The following is a 22,282-nucleotide window of genomic DNA, read 5'->3' as shown; positions in this document are numbered from 1 at the left end:
CAGGCTCCCTAGCAAGCAGAGAGCTCGGTGTGGGGCTTGATCCCAGGATCCTGGGATCATGACCTAAGCCGAAGGCAGAGGCTTCAACCCACTGAGTCACCCAGGCGCCCTGTGAAGACATTTCTTAATTATAACCAGGGACATCCCAAACTATTCACACATACTGCAATCAGAGTCTCTTGTTCAAGAGAAAGGCTGACTTGACCGAAATGAAGAAAAGAGAAGGTTATTGTTTATTTGGACATGACTTTATTCGCTTAGAAGTATGTGGGGCTCCCAAAGAAAAAGTCTGTTTATCATCCTGGGCTCAGTTTTTAGAAGAGGTATTTAACTCGTTCTGTTTTCTTGAACTAATGAAGCATTTGCTTTCTAAAAAGGTTCTAATAAGATCTATAGTAAATCAGATAGCTCAAGGTTTGCGAGACTACTCCCATTAAACATTCGTTGAGGTTCTAAGTACAGAAGGCAAGAGAGATTCAGGGGTGAGCAGGAGTAATTTCTATACCTCACAGGACTAGAGAATTAAATGGAATGACACCTAAAAATCCTTGAGCAGAGCAGGGGAGAGAAACAGTAGAGAGAATGGAGTCTGGAAGCTCAGACAGATGAGATGTGCCCTTCCTAGGACCCCAGGACAGGGTCCCACAGGTTTCTTCAGTCTGTTTCATCTGCTGTGAGATGGGAAAAGTAATGATGGTACTTAACTCTAGAGGTTATTGCAGATTAAATGAGACAGTGCATCTGGCAGGCCTAGCACACTGCCTGACACATAACAGCTAGCAATTTCTAGGGCCTCACAAAAAAACATTTGTTTTTTCCCATTATTCCAACTTCTAAGGGACCTCTCTTGCCCACGGAAATTCTAAAATGTCTTCTACCAATCAACTTTTTTACCTGGAGATTTCTGACACGATCTGAGGCTGGCATTGCTCAGAGTTCTTTAAGGGATCAAATTCAACCTTAAGAAGATCTCCTGTCACGGGAGTCAACCTAAATCACCAACACCCAAAACAAACCGATGAACCAGAGAGTAAGGACTGACACGAGCATCAGGATGGAGCCCAGGATTACGAGTCCCAGCAGCGCCATTCCGGCCATGGACGTGTGATTTTTATTTACTCGTGCCTTCCAGCAATAGCTCTGTGGCTTAAAGGAGCAGCTGGGGCTGTTCACCTGGAGTTGGGTTTGCATTCCTGATAGAGCTTTCCAGCCCGACCCGCCAGGCCACCTTACCTGCTGCCTTGAGAAGAGCTGCCAGCCTGGTGGACCCTCTCCCCGCTGCTATGTGCAGGGCTGTAGTCCCATCATAGGTGGTACTGTCTACGTGGGCCTCACCCTGAAATTCAGCCCACACAGGAAGGAGTTAGTGGAAGGTCCTCGCATCCTCCAGTCCCCACTGTCTCCTGTCAGCGTGACTCCTGGGTCCTATACCAGATCCTATAACTAGCCCAGCTGCTATCTGTGGTGCTCTCCGCCACTTCAGAAATCCCCAATTGGAGAGAAGGGGCCAACGGTGTCAGGACGGCCCAAAGCTGACCACCCTGAAGCCTTGAGGAACTTCGGAATAAATCGAGGCGGCTGCAGGGAGAAAGACGTTACTGACGTCCGTCCTAGAAAAGATGGTCCTAACGCCCCCTGGGGAATGTAACGCGAAGGCAAATAGGCGCGCCCGTCACCTCCAGGAGCAGGCAGCCCGCCAGGGAGATGTTGTCGCGCTCCACTGCCAAGTGCAGTGCCGTGCGCCCGGACTTCCGCTCCTGGGCGTTGACGTCGGCGCCAGCGGCCACCAGCAGCAGCAGACACGGCAGGCTGTTGCTCATCACGGCTATGTGAATGGCGTTGAGACCTGCGGCCCAAGCACAGGGACAGTCATGGAGCTGGGAGGCTGCTTGCAGGACAGCAAAACCGACCTTAGGGAGGGAATGCTGTCAAGTCCTTGCACATCTAGCGTCTGCTCCAGAGAGCCTGGAAAGGCGCTGCAAGGCTGTTGTTCTGCAGGAAAACCCACGGTCTCCTCGTATGTGCTCAGGAGACACTGAGGGCAAATAAACATTCTGTGGCTAAGTGACGCTTGACGCTTGCTACACCTTGAGGCCGGAGTTTGCTCAGGCCTCTGCTTTTTCCACCTACTAACAATTCCAAATCATCTTTAAAGAAATTAGTCATGGCAGGCAACGGAAATTCTCATGAGCGATGACAGACTCCAGGGAAGTCGGGAAGCATTTTTGGGTGCAAATCAGAGAACACACATTAGAAAGCAGTGAGAGGTCACCCATGACGTCTGCTTGTCTCTTACCTTCCCCATTAGGGTGGTCCATCAGTAGTGCTGCCTTCTTGTGCTTGAGTAAAATACTGAGAATTTTATCTTGTCCTTCTTTGGCAGCTAGGTGCAAAACAGAGTTACCCAAGCGGTCCAGAAGACTCAGGTCGGCCCCGGCCCTCAGCAAGTCTTCCACCACAGCCTCTTGCTTGGTGATCACTGCCAAGTGCAAGGGTGTCTGGGAAGTGGAGAAGGGTCAGGAGACACATGGGTCAGAGGCACACACTTGAAACCCCCTGGGCTTTGAACCTACCGGTTTGGTTGCTACCATTGCAAGAGGGTGGTATCCTGCCTCGGGGCCACTGCCCATTGCCACATCAACTCTTCACCTCTGCAAACGAATTACTCGCTGTTCCATGCCCTGTGAGAATGCAGTATGTGCTGGACTGACACTGAGCCACGTGATAATTAAGGTTATTTTTATATCTACAATTCCTAATTGCTTTCTTGTTTCTCATTACAGCCTGCTGACTGCTGATATGTTAATTCTTCTATTAATAAATTTCTTTTCCTTGAATTTCTAGCAGAGATCTATCTTCAGCTGATAATTCTGCATATTAACAAATCAAAGCAAGGCTGTAGTTTTACTGAAGAAGTGGAAACGAACTAATTACTCAATAGAAACCAATTCACAAAGGTGCTGTCATTCAATATTGACATGGAAAATGAGTTTGCTACAATGAAAAGTTGAAATCTCACGATGAGATCAACCAACAGAACTCTGGCACCCCCATTTTACACAGGTGTCCAAGGATTCTAAATGTCATAACAAGGACGAGAGACCCATCTCAGTAAGAGGCTCCGAGGAACAAGCAAGCTTTCTGATACCTCACAGGTGCATCCAGAGTCCATTTGATTACTCTGCCCGCAAGCCAGTGCCTCGGCGAATGCAAATGAGATATTTTGCAAACAGTGTTTTCAAAATGAGCAACACAAACAGAATTGTGAAAGTATCTTTCAAAGAACTGAGGCCACTGACAAAGAGTGATATGTTTTTATACAACTCAGTCTATTTCACAGGAGTCGGTGAAATCCAGTGTGTCTGGTGACAATTTGCCTACACTTTCTCTCTCGGCACGCGATTCCTAGCCACAGCAGCGACAACAGCAACGCCCCTGGTGCAGGATGACCACAGCCCAGGATACGATGCAAGAAGTTCCCGCGGCTTCAGCTCACTCACAGTGATAACTGCACACAGCAGAAGCAAGGCAGGCTTTTGGGCCAAATTTCCATTCTTTCTTGTTTTTTTTTTTTTCCATATTTTATATCCCTGCTTGAAACAGAATGGTGTCCTCAAAACTTTAGATACTGTAAGCCAAGAGCCTTCTTCTCAAGAAATAAAAATGTAAAATAAAAAGGGTGTATGTATTAATAGGAAACGCTACTTGGGGAGATGAAAAATGAGAGAATGAAATTGTAAAAAAGATCTGAAATTATAAAATATTATACCACTGAGAAATTAGTAATTATCTGTTTTTTTTTAAGATTTTATTTATTTATTTGACAGACAGAGATCACAAGTAGGCAGAGAGGCAGGCAGAGAGAGAGGGGGAAGCAGGCTCCATGTGGGGCGGGGCTCGATCCCAGGACCCTGGGACATGACCTGAGCCAAAGGCAGAGGCTTTAACCTACTGAGCCACCCAGGCGCCCCTATATCTGGTTTTAATATGATTTTTTTTTCATGTTATACAAATTCTGCTACCGTGAGTAAGAGAAGTTCTCTCTCTCTCTTTTTTTTAAGCATAGTCCCTCCAAAGGTTTTCTATGAAATGTCAGGCTTTATATCTTTAACCCCAGGATTATATAATGTAGTGTGGACTGTGTGTGAGAGTATCCTAAAATATCTATAATATTTCAGGTGTATATGTTTATGTAGCCAGTATCTAGAAAAATACTTACAAATGCAGTAGTTATATTTGGGAATGAGTTTGGGGGACCTGTATAGTGCCAGGGAGGGCAACTTTTGATTTTCCAGTGTATTTCCTTATGGACGATCCAAAGAACTATTAACATATACTATATTGATAAAAGTTAAAAATAAAGAAGCAAAAACCCACATGCACAAAACCCCTCATTAATGTTTCATGGGAAGCTATGCAGATAAAACAATCCATATCAAACACACTGGAGGGGTGATCTGTGGTTGGGGGAGAAGAAGAGGAGAGGGCTTGAAGGCAATAGATTTCAGAAGTATCTTCAGAAGAATCCTAACTCTATGCACTGAGATTATTTTGAGTATATCTCTAGAAAGTGGGTGGGGAGAGAGATTTGATCGTGACAGATGGTCACAGAAATGTACTAAGATTAGTGAATGGTATTTTGGGAGGTTGTCTAAGACAATTGCCAAATAATCCAAATTACTTAGAGAACTGCAAAATTTTTCCATCGAGAATAGTTAACAGAGAGCCTTTACAAAGAGAAATGAGTCCAAATTTTAGTCTTTTCTAGTTCTCAAATCGAAGTCGCCACTGGGTGTATGTTTGAGATCTAGAAGCCATTACCAGGGGATCCTAGATTCCCTGTCCACGAAGGAGAGCGGTGCTAAGTTGGGGGCGAAATGGACCTGTGTTCTCCCCAGAGCCCCCAGATTGGAAGGCAAGAAGTGTCAGGGGTGGTGGTTTCAAGGTGTTTGTCTCAATATATGCAACCAAATGATACAGTAAGGTCAGCCCATAATAAATCACGACTACTAATCCTGTTGTGCAGTGCCCTTTGCAGGGTCTATTTATAAACAGAAAAACAAGTAATTCCTTGAATCTGACCTACAGGCAGCGAAGTGAAGCAATCTTTGAAAGGAGGACCGAGAAGCGACAGAGTCCTGTTCGCTCCCAGTTTTATTTGTATGCTTGTGATGGTTGAGAGGAACAGTCGTAAAGACCGAGCAAATCAAACTTTAAGGGCCAGATGACTCTCTAAATACCAACAACCCCCAAGATGGTATGAAAATCTGAAGACATTCTTTAAATGTCTACCTAAAATTAGACTTTGTCCTCATTACTTTATATTATGAGTCAGTGAAGAATCTCCAACTTCATTCTTCCGTCGACATAAAGCACCACCACCAGGGAAGGAGCCGAAAGCCTTACATCAAATGAGAGACTTATTTCCCTTATCAGGAAACACCTATTCACACATAACAATCAAGTGAGAGCTACATGTAAACGTTTTAGCTCTTTTGCCTCGAGGAGATAAAAATGACTCACGGAACCTACTTTAACAACTGAGAACTGGAACAGGTACCTTTACTGTGCAGTTAATGCACACGACGGTGCGTATTTTTAGAGTGACAGGTCTGGGACCAGGCACCTAAGCACGCCGTCCGGGCCAACGAGCCTCACCGGGTCCCAGCTACCTTCTCTCTGCAACGTCTGAGGACCTCTGTACCAGGGTTCCTCAATTTGCTTCTGAACCCACTGAATTCCTGTTCAAACCCGACCCGAGCAAAACTCTGTTTTTTTTTTTTTTCTGGTTTTCTTGATTTGAGCTGTCTTTCTGATTTTGAAAGACACTTCTCCTCAACCAACCTTTTTTACTTTTCTGTGTTCTGATTTCAGCACCCTTTATTTGATATACACTTAATCTAGATATTGTCAAAATGTGTTTCAGCAGGCTTCAAAATTCTTACACATTATTGGGTTTCCAAACTTAATTTTTTTCAACTGTATTTATCTTGACAAAAATGACATATTTACTCCAGGTTCTCCCATACTGCATATTTGAAAGTTGCTATGAGAGTAGATCCAAAAGTTCTTATCACAAGAAAAAAAATTTGCTAACTATAGGCGGTGATGGATGACAAACTTATTTTGGTGATCATTTTGCCATATATACAAACACTAAATTACTGTGTACCTTAAACTAATACAATGTTATATGTCAATTATATTTCAATTTAAAAAAGAAAAAAAGATGCTCAACACAACTCATCATCAGGGAAAAGCAAATCAAGACCACAATGAGATATCACCTCACACCCGTCAGAACGGCTAAAATCAAAACCACAAGAAACAAGTGTTGATGAGGATGTGAAGAAAAGTGATGGGAATGCAAAATGATACAGCCACTGTGGAAAACAGAGCGGAGGTTCCTCAAAAAATTAAAAATAGAACTACCCTACAACCCAGTAATCCCACTACTAAGTAACTACCCCCAAAATACAAAAACACGGATTCAAAGGACTCTATGTACCCCTATGTTTATACCAGCATTATCTACAATAGCCAGACTATGGAAGCATCCCAAGTGTCCATCGACAGATGAACAAAGAAGAAGTCACACACACACACACACACACACACACACTGGAATAATATTCAGTCATAAAAAAGAATGAAATCTTTACTACAACATGGATGGGGCTACAGAGTATAACACTAAGTGAAATAAGTCAGAGAAAGACAAATACCATATGATTTCATTCTTAAGTGGAATTTAAGAAACAAAACAAACAAGCAAAGGGGAAAAAAAAAGAGAGGGACAAACCAAAAACAGACCTTAATTACAGAGAACAAACTGATGGTTACCGGTGGTGGGGGTGGGGACGGGGAGGAGAATGGGGGGGTAGGTGGAATAGGGGATGGGGATTAAGAATACACTTATTATAATGAGAAGAATAAAATAAATTTGAAAAAGAAAAAAAAAAGAAAATGGATCAATTCTTTGACAGATTTCTAAAGTTTGCCTTCCCCTAGCAGGATGCAGAATTTTGTTGTGAAGTGATTTCTATTATACTCACAGACTAAAGGATCCTAAATCATAAGCAATATGCCCAAGTAATGGGCTTTTAGGATTTAACCTACAAAACACTGTATTTTTCTTACTGTTAACATTATTAGAAATAACATGTACACACACGCACACACTCACATGCACACACACACGTAAAGCATGTACTAACTGCATTTTTCTTCAGTTGGCATTTCTGCTTACCTGGTAGAGATCATTTCTCATATTGATAATGTCATCAGAAATCAAACCAGATGTGACTTCTAGTAGATCCCTCACAAGCTGAGCATGAAGATGGATGATTGCTAAGTGTAAGACACTGAAACAAAAACAGAGTGGCAAGAGTCAACTAAAGTGTTAGTGACCAAAAAAAAAAAAAAAGAGATCCCCAATAAAGGACAGACTTGCAGCCCCCAGATGTCTTGAATCTCAAATGTCTTGAATCTGAGGTGGGAATGTTCTACTGTTACACTCATTTACCATGTCTGCCTGGTCTCTGGGGGGCATTTTGGTTTGATCCCTAGAGGTATAAATGCACCTCGAGGCAGAGAAACCTAAGTTCAAATCCCAACTCTGCCTCCGTGAGATAGCAAAGGGCATTTTCTCCTCTAGCTTTCTGCTGGCTTCCTTTGCCATACAGATCATGTATGTAAAATGCTTCCTTTGACATATAGATCATGTATAAAAACCATTCAGGAAAATGTAGTTACCTCACCTAGCCTTCCAACCTCCTCCAAAATACCGTGTGTTGTCTTCTGAAAGATCTTCCTAGATCCCAGGAGGGAAGAATGGGGTCAGGCTTTTAACTACTGGGAGAAGACTCTTGAGGTAAACTTCTGAAGGAACAATGTGATTTTATTCCTCCCTGGCAAACATTCCCTCTGCCTGGAATGATTTTGCTCCTCTTCTCTGCCTGGACAGTGCCTACTCCATCCTTCATGTTCCAGCTCAAACCTTACCTCCTCTCCGAACTTCTTAGGCAGAGCACATGGTCGGTCTCCCCTCAAGTTTACTGCTTGGTTATGCAACTGAGGTTTCCTATGCGTCTTTCCCCCTCTCTGGCCTGTGATCTCAGGGCTGGTCCTCTCTGGGTCAGCCTTACAGCCCTGGCACACAATTTAGGCACTAAATAAGGGTGAAAGAATGAGACTGGGGGCTTATGCTAACGAGGTTGAAAATATTGGCAGGAGCCAAGCATCAGTCCTCATGACACAATTTTTTAATTGTTAAAAAAACTTACTACTAAAATTAACTTGAAATTCCTCAAAAAAGTGGTTACTATGGGTTTAGAGCTTCTATTTACCAGATCATGCTAAGCAGTTGACATATATGACCTTATTTATCATAACAAGAAGCCCTATGAGGTAGGTAATATTATCCTCATTTTTCCAGTGACGAAACTGGGACTCGCAGGTATAACAGAACTCAACCCATGTCACATAACTAGTGAGTGATGAAGCTGAGAGTCCAGCCCAAGTCCATCTGGCTCCAAAGCCACCTCTGAATCCCTTAAGCCCCCCTGCCGAAGGGGTACACGGGCGCTGCTCTGTAGAGCAGCTGATGATCCCCTAAAATAAGGAATATGCCAAAGAAAGGACAGATCTCGACGCAGAGCCTACTCAAAGTATAGCGTGATGGCAGGACGTCTGGGATTTGAGGACAGGCTAGATTTTCTCCAGTTGAAACATCTGAGGTGTCCTGTTTTTGAGGCCTCTTTCTTTGCAACAGCAAGTGCATTTTACTAAGGATTAACTTTGGCACAAGAGGGCCTAGAAAACGAACTGGTGACTTTGTTACTTGAGAGAGCAAATGAATGATGTCGAGGTTTCACTACTTGTCTCTTGAAATGTGAGGATGGAAGAAGGCTTCTAAAAAGGGCCCAAAGTCTGACGCAGACATGATGCACATATACTAAGAAAAAGGTCGTATTTCAAAACTGCCTAAAAATTTCCATGTGCAGCTCAGCATTTCATCACAGAAGCACATTCCCCCTCCCCCATAAATCCTCACACCCTCATGGGAATTTCCCCAATACCAGAAGTTCTTTTCTTTTCTTTATTGTACTTTCTGTGATGACTAATGACTCCAGGATTCAGATTACTAGCTGAGTGTGACAAATGCAATGAAAAGAAGAGCCCTGAGGTGTGAGGACCAACAGCTTTCCCTTGTCTAAGTTCTCATGAGGCTTCCTCGTGGGTCTCCCCTCTCTGTCCTCCAGCTGTGGCAAACCCCAAGAGTCTGCTGGCAGGTGCACGTTTGGGGTCCCAGGAGGCGACTCGAAGGATTCATGTTCCGCTTGGGCAGGGAAGACCACCTCCTGGGTCGCCCCTCTGTGTCCTTACCCATGCCTGCAACTTCCCCTCCATGCACCCATCAAATGCACGTGCCTTGTATCTTCTCCACAGTCCTCCCCTCACAGACCTGCAGTCCCTCGCTAGCTTCCACGTGCTTATCTTTCTTAGGCTCATCAACTCTGCAGGTCCGTAAAAATGTCACTTGAAACACTGTTGTTCTATCTTGGTTAACTGGCTGCTTTCTCTTGTGGTTCTACGCTGTTGAATGCTAATTGGATTCTTTAACCCTGTAAAAACATTCTGCTGTTCACAGCACCACACAAATGAGGCTGTATGGGTGCCTCTCGTACTGTATAACAAGGCCAGTGGTTACACCACATCCTTGGTTACGTTGCAAGGAATGAGAACAAAGGTCTCTGTTTGAAACCCTGAGGTTGGCACTTTCCTAAAGCGTTTGATTCCGTTTTCAACCGAGGTTTAAAAACGCAGCCCTCAAGAGCTCCTCTACGGAAAAGGATTTCTCAGGGTTGACACTATTTTAGGAAAGTTTTAGATAAGGCGCTTGACTTGAATCTGAGGGCTGTTGTCTCTTGTTATTCTCACAGGCTTTTGAGATCATTTTAGAAGTCTCAATGCAAGGCCCGAGAGGACTGCTTTAGAAAGAAGCCAGGGGCTTTGCCAATATAAACTCAGTAGCATTAGAAACGGACGCCTGGTGATCGGAGCATGGGCCTCCCACACGGCGGGAGTTAGAGCAGTCCCAGGAGCCTGACCCAGTCACAGACTGGTAACCGGTAACAGACACAGGAGGGAAGGAACCAGTAACTGGGAAAGAATGACAGCTGCCTCTTAATTGTTTTGTTGTTTTCGTGGTGCTATCTTTATAGGGCTTTTTCTTGAGTACACTACCATTGTAAATATGCAGTTGGGATAACAAGTGCTTGAGGGATTTGGTTGGACCAAATTTTATTATTATACCATTTCAGTACATAAAGCAAATGTTATTAGTCCAATAAATAAATTTTTTTTGAAGATTTTATTCATTTTGAGAGAGAGAGCGCACAAGCAGGGGGAGAGGCAGGCAAGGGTAGGGGGAGAAGCAGACTCCCCGCTCAGCTAGGAGCCCAGTGAGGAGCTTGATCCCAGGGCCTGGAGATCATGACCTGAGATGAAGGCAGATGCTTCACCATTGAGCCACCCAGGTGCCCCATACATATGTTTATTAAATGCTATTTCACATGTTATCCCAATAAATAGAGCAAGGTTTTTGAAAAAGGACCATTCCCCACACACGTCTTTGTTTTCTTGCCCAGAAGGCAGTCCTCCTAGATGAGGACTTGAGCTATGCTAGGGCCCAACAGGTGAGAGCCACAAGACAGGAGAAGCAAACGAAGGATTCAACCTTACTGACACCCTACTGTCCACGATAGTCTTCCAGTGACAGGACCCGATACCTCTAAACAATTCTTTTTATCTCTAGCCAGTGAGCATACAGCGATTTTCTCTCTTCCCTGCCCTAAGACAACTTTTGCTTGCTCAAGTACTGACTTACCTGTCTCCATTCTCATCCTGCACTGCAGTGAGGTGGCGCTGGACAGCCAGCAGCATCTTCACGTCCCCTGTCACCGCGTAGTCAAATAGGGCATTGGCATGCCGCTTCGCCAGCTGCATAGCCTTCTCTAGAAAGAGGTTATCTGCAAGGCAAGGACACAATCGCAGCTGAGTTTCCTCTACTTGCTTTACAGGTACGGCATGCTTGAGGTCAAAACCATCAGCAGCAGAGTTCTGATACCTCAACACACATCGTTTTAATTGCAAATGCTCCTTTCAGTACTTCTGCATTGTGTTCACTAGAAAAAGCACAATTGGACACTGGACAAATAAAGAGACTGATCTCAAAAATCTGTCTGTGGTTCATCAGGGGAAAGAAATTTAGAAATGTCTGTTATCTTAGGGGGCACACTCAATCTCTAAATAATGTTGATTCAATTCACTATATCATAAGTAATCCCTCTCTTGATGAAATAATCCTTCACTGGAGTCTTCAGCAACTTTCCTGTTAGACAAAGTGTCAAAAAACACAGACAAAAAGACTTTCCATAGGCCATTGGTGTTCTTGTGAAGTTTGCTTCTGGAAGGACAGGGGAAGGCAAACTGAGACCTGCAGGCCAAAACCGTGGCCTGTTTTTTTTTTTTTTTTTTAAATTTTTTTTTTTTTAAGATTTATTTATTTATTTGACAGACAGAAATCACAAGGAGGCAGAGAGGCGGGCAGAGAGAGAGGAGGAAGCAGGCTCCCTGCGGAGCAGAGAGCCCGATGTGGGGCTCGATCCCAGGACCCTGAGATCATGACCTGAGCCAAAGGCAGAGGCTTTAACCCACTGAGCCACCCAGGCGCCCCCCGTGGCCTGTTTTTATATGATCCTCCACTTAACCATGCTTTGTACATTTTTATTTATTTATTTTATTATTTTTTTTAAAAGATTTTATTTATTTATTTGACAGAGAGAGAGAGAGAGAGAGAAATCACAAGTAGGCAGAGAGGCAGGCAGAGAGAGGGGGAAGCAGGCTCACTGCTGAGCAGAGAGCCCGATGCGGGGCTCGATCCCAGGACCCTGAGACCATGACCTGAGCCGAAGGCAGAGGGTTAACCCACTGAGCCACCCAGGCGCCCGCTTTGTACATTTTTAAAGTGGTATTAAAAAAAAAGAATCTGTGATAGAGACCATAAGTGGCCAATAAGTTGAAATATTTGCCATCTTTCCCTTCCCTTTTCTCTAATGAGTACTGGTTCAAAATACGCACAGAAGTGCACAGTCCCTCTTTATCCTAATTGTTCAAAGAGGGCTTCAGGGTAAAAGGAAATGGCAAAGTTCTACTTCAATATGATAGTCAAGCTATAGTCGAGAGAGAAACTATTAAAGAGATGGAAACTTTTCTCTATTATCTATGATAGAAATGAATTAGATGATCTCCCACGATACCTAAAACTACATAATTATGATTGGAGAATGCATATGTAAACCTTAGTCTTTCTATTCAGAGACAACATGAGGAGAATGGAAATCTCAGTGTGAGTAAGATGATCAGACACATGCTTTTCAAAAAGCACATAGGACTCTGAAGAGCACACTGAACCACGTATTGATGCATCATTTTTAGATGAACAGAAAATAAACCTGTCTTCTGGCGATGGTCTCCACACCTCGAACCAACCCATCTCCTCACCAGTCGATACCATGTAACCATGTGCGTATTCACTTACCCTGAAACCTAGAATTCTCTTCCTTCTCTCCCACTGTATACGTCAGAGTAACCGCATCACCCCCAGTGCTGGACTTCTTGTCCTGTTCTATGCGTTCAGTTACTTTCCCAGAGGGGCTGACTGCCCTTCCGTCCACACTCTTGCCACCACCTTCAGAATCCTTTTTAGATGGGGTGTCTATGGTTCCTAAGACAGAAACAAAAATATCAGCTTTTTCTCAGTAAAATCTATTAAGTTATAATTTACTATTTCATGTCAGATAAAGATGGGAGGCAAATTTACTGCAAAGGGAAAAGAAAAACAGTAATTTAAAATTTCCTTTAAAATAGTTAAATCATTAGGTAACCTGTTTTGGAACTATTTTAAAGATTTTATTTATTTGACACAGTGTTTTGGAGCTATTTTATTTTATTCTTAAATTTTTTTTTAAAGGTAGATTTTTTTGGAAAGATTTTATTTATTTATTTGACTGACAGAGATCACAAGTAGGCAGAGAGGCAGGCAGGGAGAGGAGGAAGCAGGCTCCCTGCTGAGCAGAGAGCCTGATGTGGGGCTCGATCCCAGGACCCTGAGATCATAACCTGACCCAAAGGCAGAGGCTTTAACCCACTGAGCCACCCAGGCAACCCTATTTTAAACATTCAATTCTGAAAGACACATTTTTACTGACACATTTTTACTACCGACATATAACATTACATTAGTTTCAGGTGTACAGTATAATGATTCAATATTTGTATATACTGCCAAATGATCATCACAATAATTAATATCAGTCAGCACATATAAATCTTTTTTCTTTTGATGAGGAACTTTTAAGATCTTAAATAATTTTTATTTACAGTTCTAAAAACTTACATTTCATTGTTTATTTATAAAGGAGAAAAAAGAAATATAGCTCTTCTGTGAATTGCAGGGAAGTGGATTTTTTTTTTTAAGTGGCCTCCATGCCCAGCATGGGGCTTGAACTCACCACCCTGAGATTGAGACCTGAGCTGAAATCAACAGTCAGATGCTTAACTGACTGAGCCACCCAGGCACCCCAGGGAAGTGAAATTTTTAAAGTTTAAATAAAAACAGAGGAATTATTCTTTCCCTAATGTTATTTCACCAAGCAAGTTGTTAGGATGCGATATCAAGCCATGTTCTTTAGTGTGGGATCTACTTGGGGCACCATTTCTGTGCTCTTTCAGGCCGGACCATGCCATCTGACAGGTGCTCTGAGAACACACAGGTTTTATGAGAACACACAGGTTTTATGAACTGGCTCAAATCCTAGTTCTGCCATTAACAGGTACGTGCCTTCAGTGAGTGAATGAACATTTCTGAACCTGGGTGTCCTCTGTCTGTACAATGGAGACACTACTCTTTTCCTTATAGAGTAATCATGAAGATTACAGTCAAGATGTGTAGCAGCACCTGACATAAAATACATTCCATACCTGGGAAGGCTTCATTGTATTATTTCTTCAATGGGTATGCTAGAATGGACATGTAATATAAACCATGAGGCCATGGTGTGACAACTGCAAATTAGGGGATGCATTTGATGGGAAAGGTCACCCCTATAAAACTCAAAATGTCTATAAAAGTATAGTATTTAAGGGGGAAAAAAGGGAAAGAATAGGTAAATTTGGTGACTTTTTTATGCTTCAATAGTCAAGTGTCTCTCTAGATCCCTTTTTAATGTTTTCTTCCCCCTGGTCATACCACTTACAAAGTCAATATATTTTTTAAAGTGGGTTCCATGCCCAGCATGGGGCTTGAACTCACGACCCAATGTATAAACACAGCACTGGGACTAGAATTTATATTCACCACAGGGAATAACATTTTTTTTTAATGGAAAAATACCTTCTTAGTTTATTTGCATTTATCAATTTTTTTTTCAAGATGACAATGTCATGATAGGTAATGATAAAAAAAAAACTTCTTGGCATTAATTTTGTTATTCTTTCCTCGCTATTAAAAAAACTATATTACTTACCATGTTTCATCCCGGCATTAGATTTAGTGGTTCCGGGATGGAAGGTAATTCCACCATATGTAGGAAATCCATAGTGAGGGAAGCCATACCCTGAAAAGGCAAGCAAAACAATTGAAATCTCATGCCTTTTTTTTTTTTTTTTTAAACAAAGACTCCGCAAAGTTCAGTGTCCTTCCTTAAGGTGAGCGCGGGCTTTGGTGTGGGAGGGCAGTGTGCCCAACATGCTGCTTCCATGGAGAGTTAGCAAGATACACTGTGGGAGATGACAGGATGATCAGAATTCCACTCTGATCAAGCTTAGATTTGGCAACTCAGGCAACAACCAGGCTTGGGGCAGTGTGGAAGAGTTCATGCTGGAGAACGGCTCCCACTCCTGTGTGGAGAGGAGAGGCCAGTGGTGAGTGGTCACCAACCAAACTCCAACTTGCTGACACAGGGGACCTTGAAACAACCTCCGGAGGGAAGAACTGAACCAAACAAAATATGGAAAAAATACTGACTCTACAGGGGAAACATGACCACACTGTTCATTCTCAGGCAGTTTTGGTGGAAGCATAAACTCACACGTAAAACTCTTTGGGGAAAGCAGCTGGTATTAGACGTCATACTCTCTGACACTGTAATTTTACTTCAAAGAATCTAATTTACAAAAACAATCTGGAATAAAAGAAAAGCAATGTGGATGAAGGCACTGAGTAAAGACAATAAAAAACAGGAAACACATTCAAGTAAGTAATACTATGGTGTGTTCACTTGATGAAATACTAGGAGTCATTTAACTGATGCTTAAAATGTTATGCTTACATAAAATTTATATTGCCACGGGGGAAATGCTTATGTTACTTAACCCATTAGGGAGAAGCGGCATCTATGACTCTATACACAATCGTGATGTGCTGATAATAAATCATACAGGTAAATAGATCAAATACAACACATTATGAGGACTGCAGCTGTACTCATGACACTGCATAAATACACAGTATAATGTCTTCACAGAAAAAAAATTTGCAGAACTTAACCTTCAACAGCAGGATTTTATGTATCTTCAGATTTTCTACAATGTAGTAAGTATAATATGAAATCCTCTCAATGGTTCCAAAGAAAACCAAGACAGTATGGAAGGGAGGGACTGAAGGGAAGGAAGGAAGGAAGGAAAGAGGGAAGGAAGGAAGAAGGGAGGAAGGAAGAGAGGGTGGGTGGGTGGGAGGGAGGAGAAACACACCAAAATGTTAATAGATGCATTCTTCAGATAACTGGCCTTGGGTGACTTTTTTTCTTCTTACTGTTTTTGGTGTTACCTACATGTTGCAATAGGAACATGTGTTTCTTTGAAAAATTCCGTATGTTGGGAAATTTTAATTAATTTAATCTGTTGCATTCAATAATGTCCCGGCAGCTTGACCCACAGACAATCTGGGAACTTTAGGAAAGGAAAATTCGACCATCTCCCACGTGACAAGCTTTAAAAAGAGCAGACTTAGTGCGTACCTGGCCCTGTACTTCCAGCACCCCCTCCGCCACCGCCACCGCCAAACATGCCTCCGCCTCCAGCTCCAGCTCCACTCCCGCCGCCGAAACTATCTGAGAAATTAGGCATGAGCTTCTGCCGTTTCCTCTGCACTTCCTCTTTATCTGTATTTAAAGGAAGAGAAACCAGAGGAGAAAAGACTGATTCAATTCCACTACTAGCCACAGAAAGAGTATTGATTCGGATGGTATTTTTAAACACCTTAAAGGGAAACAGAAATCACCCAAGGAGGAAGAGATGCCAAATTTCAAGAAGCAGTATATTTATTCCAATGGATCGGAATACAGAGAACTGGCCTCAGAGAGACCACAGAGCTGCACACACCCAAATCCCCTCTGCAACAGTTTCTGAAGTCCCCAATGTCATTCAGATTAGTGAAAGACTAGATTTCCCAGCAACGTTAGGATACTGAAGACACAGCATAAGAAAACCAATACTGAGCATTCTCATTTGGTCATTCACAAATGATTACTAACCAACTACCATTTATAATGACTCTACTATGAACTAAGTGCTAGAGAGAAAGAATAGTATGAATAATATCTTTGCTGTCAAGAACCCTTAAAATATAATTTTAAGGTTGCAGCGGGTGTTACGGGGAAGACCTGGAGAGAGAGAGGACCACAGTGCTATATATGTTAAATTTATGGCGCACACCAGCATTCCAGGAGATCAAGGAAGCACTTCTAGGAAGTCCCTGTGGGGTGGAAAACTCAGGAAAGTCTTGCAGGAATCAACTTTCTGTCAGGAGAGGGCACCGGGAGGATGTTCTGGAGATGGGATATAGAGGGAAAGTAATGAAGGAAGGAATGTACACTGTGTGCTTCTGAGAGCTGCAGTGGTTCCGTTTAGCTGAAGTGAAAGTTGAGCATGAGATATTCTTGAGAAATGGGGCTACTCGGGACTGCCCTGTAGAGCTTCTGGATTGTGAATCAAAGGGTTTTACCAGCAGGAGAGCCATTGAGTGTTTCTGAACTGGGGATGATGCACATAGGGTGGTATTTGAGGAAGCTTCCCCTCTTGCAGGTGCATAGGACAGAATGAAGAGTCAAAGTGAGATGCAGAGACAGTGGAGACATAAGGAGATGGGGGCTGTTCCTTACTGGGCACCATGATAATACAAGTGGGTGAACCCCAGAAATACAAGGAAAGAGGGATCGATAGTCAGTGGTGACTGATGAGAAACGGGAGGCTGAAAATCTAAGAACACAACTTGACTGCAGTACAGTGATGCCCCCAAGACTGTTGACTGTCCAGGTCCAGACACTAGTTAGACCGTCTTCCCTCATTCCTTGTGTAGTTGCTGTTTTTCTTTTGCTTTTCACTCTGTTGTTCCCACCAGTCCCAATGCCTTTGCGGTCCATTACCGTGTTCTTGTTTCTTCTTTCTGTTTCCGTTTCTTTCTCTTCTCCAGCCTTCCTACAATATACTTTTTTCTCCCCTCTCTCTTTTGGGCTAAAAGGATGGAAGGTTTTTGTTTAAGTAAATAACCAGTGTGGTATTCTTTTTCTCAATTAGCAGCCTGATACTTAACAATTGTCCTATTTCTGATTTTTTTTTAAATTAAAAAAATTTTTTCTTATTTTTAAAAGAGTTTTATTTATTTGTCACAGAGAGATATCACAAGTAGGCAGAGAGTTAGGCAAGAGAGAGGCGGAAGCAGGCTCCCTGATGAGCAGAGAGCCCGATGCAGGGCTCGATCCCAGGACCCTGAGATCATGACCTGAGCCGAAGGCAGAGGCTTAACCCACTGAGCCACCCAGGCGCCTCCTATTTCTGATTTTTCAATGTCAGTTTTGGTCAATGTTTTTATGTTTAGAAAGATCCCTACTTATTTCTAATTCTGTGGTTGTTCCAGTCACCTCAGGGCTCATCAAGAGAATGCTCTTACTGACTACCTCATGGTCACTGCAGTGCAGCTGGAAGACTAAAGCATGGAATAGGATACAGCAAAGTACCCTTACAAATAATAGTTCAAAAACTGATCATGTCGGGATGCCTGAGCTGCTCAATCAGTTAAGCAGCTGCCTTTGGCTCAAGTCATGATCCCAGGGTCCTGGGATCAAGTCCCGAGTCCCACATCAGGCTCCTTGCTCAGTGGGGAGCCTGCTTGCTCCTCTATTTCTGCCAGCTGCTCCCCTGCTTGTGCTCTCTCTCTGACAAATAAATAAATAAAATCTTAAAAAAACAACAACAACAAACTGATCATGTCCACACTTGTTAGGAAGAAGAAAGCCAATGTCGGTCAACTTGAAGAGAATGTGCTTCCCCTAGAAAGTGTTGGCCTCAAAGTGGAAAAACTTTACAAATGTCCTTATCAAAGATTTTGGATAGATTTATAAAATTTTTCCGTCAGTTGTACTATAACCAATAGTCGTATTTATTACTCAATCTATATACTGTTGATCTCACATAGAATATTCGTTCATTAGAAATATGAAACACAGGAGGGAAGCAGTTCACTCATCTTCGGGGATAATGTTATCTATTGACATGCTTTCTAGCAAAGATATCATTTGGCATTTGCTATGTACTTCTTTTGACTGAGAAAACAGATGTTCAATGGTTATATTTCACTGTAAAATGAGAATTTTTGAGTCAATTTAAAAATATTAAATATTCTATATCCATTAAGATTTCAATGACAAGAAACTGAAATGGAAATTTCATTACAACAGGCTTTTTTTTTTTTTTTAAAGATTTTTATTTATTTATTTGACAGAGAGAGATCACAAGTAGGCACAGAGACAGGCAGAGAGAGAGGAGGAAGCGGGCTCCCTGCTGAGCAGAGAGCCCGACTCGGGGCTCGATCCCAGGACTCCGAGATCATGACCTGAGCTGAAGGCAGCGGCCTAACCCACTGAGCCACCCAGGCGCCCCATGACAGGCTTTTAAATAAAAGAACCTGCAGTCTAAATTTCCCAGAAATGAACATGGAGATTTTCCCATTTCGTTTACTTATCTTTGTGGTCTGCCTTTGACAGTGGCACCGTGGTTGTACTATGAAACATCAACCTATTCCAGAAGGAATCTAAGTGGTCACTTACTACAAGCTCTCCTTTGGGGAAGAGGAAATAGAAGCTAGGAAGATTAGGGGATTGTCAGAGGTCAGGACAGAGTGAGGATCAGATCTAAAGTTTAGTGAGCTTTCCATTATATCAAGCAGCCATTTTTGGGGAAACACTCCAAAATATCTCTCCTTTCCCAACCCTGCCATACCTTTTTTTTTTTTTTTTTTAAAGATTTTATTCATTTACTTGAGACACAGAGAAAGTGAGCAGGAAGGAGAGGGAGGAGAATTCAAAGCTGACTCCGCGCTAAGTGCAGTGCCCCATGCGGAGCTTGATCCCATGACCTCAAAATCAAGACCTGAGCTGAAATGAAGAGTCATACTTAACCCACCGAGCCACCAAGGCACCCCTCTCTTTTTTTAATAATTGATGATTATGATAATAGTTCAGTTCACAAACCTAAGCTTTTAGTCTCCACCCTTCTTTTTTTTTGCTGTGTGTATGCCTTAAAAGTACCTCATTCTGATTTTTCAGGTTCTAGTGTTCTAGTAAAGTTGTCTGCATTCCTTTCATAATTTAAAGATTATGATTCTGTTTCTTCTGATTCTCTATCTTTTCAGACTGAAAAATCATATGGTCTCTTTTTTGCTTTCATACAGCAGTTCCTCAACTATCTTCTTCTCTTTTCAATCATCCCTCTCTATTATTTTGTCTTCCCTGAACCCAAACGTCTCCATAAAGTTTTTATGAGGTACAATGTCAATAACCATAGAGATGTCTGGATGATTCAATACAATGAAAGGAATATGTGTTACATTTTTTTGTCTGATGTCCTTCTTGATGGCATCCAACAAATTACTAGCCTTTTGGATGAGGATGGTAACTTGGTTGGTCTATCAATAAGTCAGCTTTCATATTTGCAAGAGCCAGGATATGGAAGCAGCCCAAGTATCCATTGACTGATGAATGGATAAAGAAGATACAGTGTGGGGTGCCTGGGTGACTCAGTGTGTTAAAGCCTCTGCCTTCAGCTCAGTTTCATGATCCCAGGGTCCTGGGATCGAGCCCCACATTGGGTTCTCTGCTCAGCAAGGAGCCTACTTCCCTTCCTCTCTCTCTGCCTGCCTCTCTGTCTACTTGTGATCTCTATCTGTCAAATAAGCAAATAAAATCTTAAAAAAAAAAGAAGATACAGTGTGTGTATGTTTGTGTGTGTGATATATATATCATATATATATCACATATATATAAAATACGTGCATGTGTGTGTTTATACATAATATATATAATATACAATATTATTCAGCCATAAAAAAGAACAAAATCTTGCCAACTGCAAAAACATGGATGGAGCTAGACACTAAGCAAATAAGTCAGAGAAAGATATCATATGATTATACTCATGTGGAATTTAAGAAACAAAACAAACAAGCAAAGAGGAAAAAAAAAAATGGAAGAAAGAGACAAATCAAGAAACAGACTTTTAATTACAGAGAACAAGCTGCTGGTTACCAGAGGGGAAGAGGGTGGTGGCAGGTGAAATAGGTGGTGGGGATTAAGGAGGACACTTGTGATGAGCACTGGGTGATGTATGGAAGTGTTGAGTCACTATATCATACAGCTGAAACTAACAGAACACTGTGTGTTAACTAAGTGGAATTAAAATAAAAACTTGAAAAAATAAGTCAGCTTTCAGATTTATCTCAGCATCTACTATATGACATATACTAAGGGGTGCCCGGCTGGCTCAGTCAGTAGAACATGTACTTTTTGATCTCAGGGTAGTGAATTCAAGTCCCACGTGGGCGTAGAGCCTACTTAAAAAAGTAACATATATGACATATACTGTTCTAGATGTTGGGAATGTGGCAATAAACATGAAAGACCAAATCTATGACCTAAAGAATAGTCTTCCTATTGAAGATAGAAGAAGATAATAGACATGTAAATTAATACATAAGACAATTTTACATATTGATAAAGATAACAAACAATACAAAATTAGGCAATGACATAAGGAGTGACTGCAGGGGCTGGGGCAGTAGAAGATGTATTCAGTGACTTCTGAGAAATGTATACAATGATTGATTCCCTGGGTTATATAGTTGGGATTCACTTTCATACATTTAGTCTTATATGAAACGGCCTGCTACTTTTTGGACCAAGTCATATGTCTGGTGTGATGATTGCTCCCTGCAATTATTTCATCTTGGAATTTTATAATCCAGAAGGTTTTATTGACTAAGGTAATTTTTTACCTTCAATGAAATAGTTCTAATCTCACATGACTTGATCACAATATATGTTTGGTCATTCTTTCTGTGGAGCTCAATTGCCCTTATTTTTCCAGATGTTTCTTCTTATTTGTTTGTATTACATGGAGCTTTTAGTCAGTGGCAGTCTGGAAGTGCTTGAAGCATATAGGTGGGGATTTTGAACTTTTAGAAGACCCCATTCTCTAACCCCAGCATCTGATATTATGAATGAATGTCTGAACATGCCCCAGCTGTCCCTTACTCTTTTGATGAACAGATACCACTGCAAAAGGTAGACACGTGGCCTAGAAACCAAGCTTAGCTTTGAATGTTTCTAGGCTCATACATGTGTAGGTAATCTGGGTATTCTTTTTAAACATAATTCTCTGTGTCAGAAAGAACAGACATTATGTGAAGATGTATTTTAGGAGAAGAAATCTATTTTTTTCCCTCAGAAAGTCCCCCCAGATTAGCCATATTTCTCTTCTGTGTCTATTAAAGAAGTGTGTTTAATTGGAAGCAGTGATTTTCATCTTTATGCAGCCTGAAGCATTTGGAAGACCTCAGGCTATCACTGGGCCAAGAAATAAGGGGAGGTGGGCTTCTAGGGAAGGCCGAGTGGGTCGGCTCCCCACTTCCACTTTAACCAGAGCCTGTCAGGTGTATGTACTGGGATATTGCATGAAATTATAGGTGGAGGGGGAAAAAAGCTCTTCTGCTGACAATGTCTTCACACCACAGTAATGGGATACACTAAAAATTGGACTCAGTGGTGGACAGGTCACAACTTCTGAAAAAGAAATGAGAACCCATGGAATCATCTTCTAAATGCTCCTGCCACAACATGAGTCCTGGAAAAAGAAGCCCTCTTCAAGGATCCCACATCACATGTGG

At 42.1% G+C, this 22,282-nt stretch overlaps 1 protein-coding gene across 6 annotated transcripts in view; it reads right to left on the bottom strand.

The window, feature by feature from the left end:
* The window catches only part of NFKB1 (nuclear factor kappa B subunit 1), a 140,814-nt gene that overhangs the window by 29,191 nt on the left and 89,341 nt on the right, over window positions 1-22,282 (bottom strand). For all 6 annotated transcript variants that reach the window (XR_007125178.1, XM_047718094.1, XM_047718095.1 and 3 more), the window contains 8 exons: window positions 16,083-16,226; window positions 14,592-14,681; window positions 12,605-12,790; window positions 10,892-11,033; window positions 7,250-7,364; window positions 2,297-2,498; window positions 1,677-1,846; window positions 1,234-1,336 (listed from right to left, as the gene is read on the bottom strand). Coding sequence is in view for 5 of the 6 variants with exons in the window: in XM_047718094.1 (XP_047574050.1) it covers window positions 1,234-1,336; window positions 1,677-1,846; window positions 2,297-2,498; window positions 7,250-7,364; window positions 10,892-11,033; window positions 12,605-12,790; window positions 14,592-14,681; window positions 16,083-16,226 (1,152 nt within the window). In the remaining variant the exon portion in view is untranslated. The remainder of the gene's footprint in view (window positions 1-1,233; window positions 1,337-1,676; window positions 1,847-2,296; window positions 2,499-7,249; window positions 7,365-10,891; window positions 11,034-12,604; window positions 12,791-14,591; window positions 14,682-16,082; window positions 16,227-22,282) is intronic.

This window comes from Lutra lutra, chromosome 2 (genome assembly GCF_902655055.1).
Source record: "Lutra lutra chromosome 2, mLutLut1.2, whole genome shotgun sequence".
NCBI classification, from domain to species: domain Eukaryota; kingdom Metazoa; phylum Chordata; class Mammalia; order Carnivora; family Mustelidae; genus Lutra; species Lutra lutra.
Note: the sequence above shows the minus strand (reverse complement) of the source record. Positions and strands in the feature narration are given on the sequence as shown.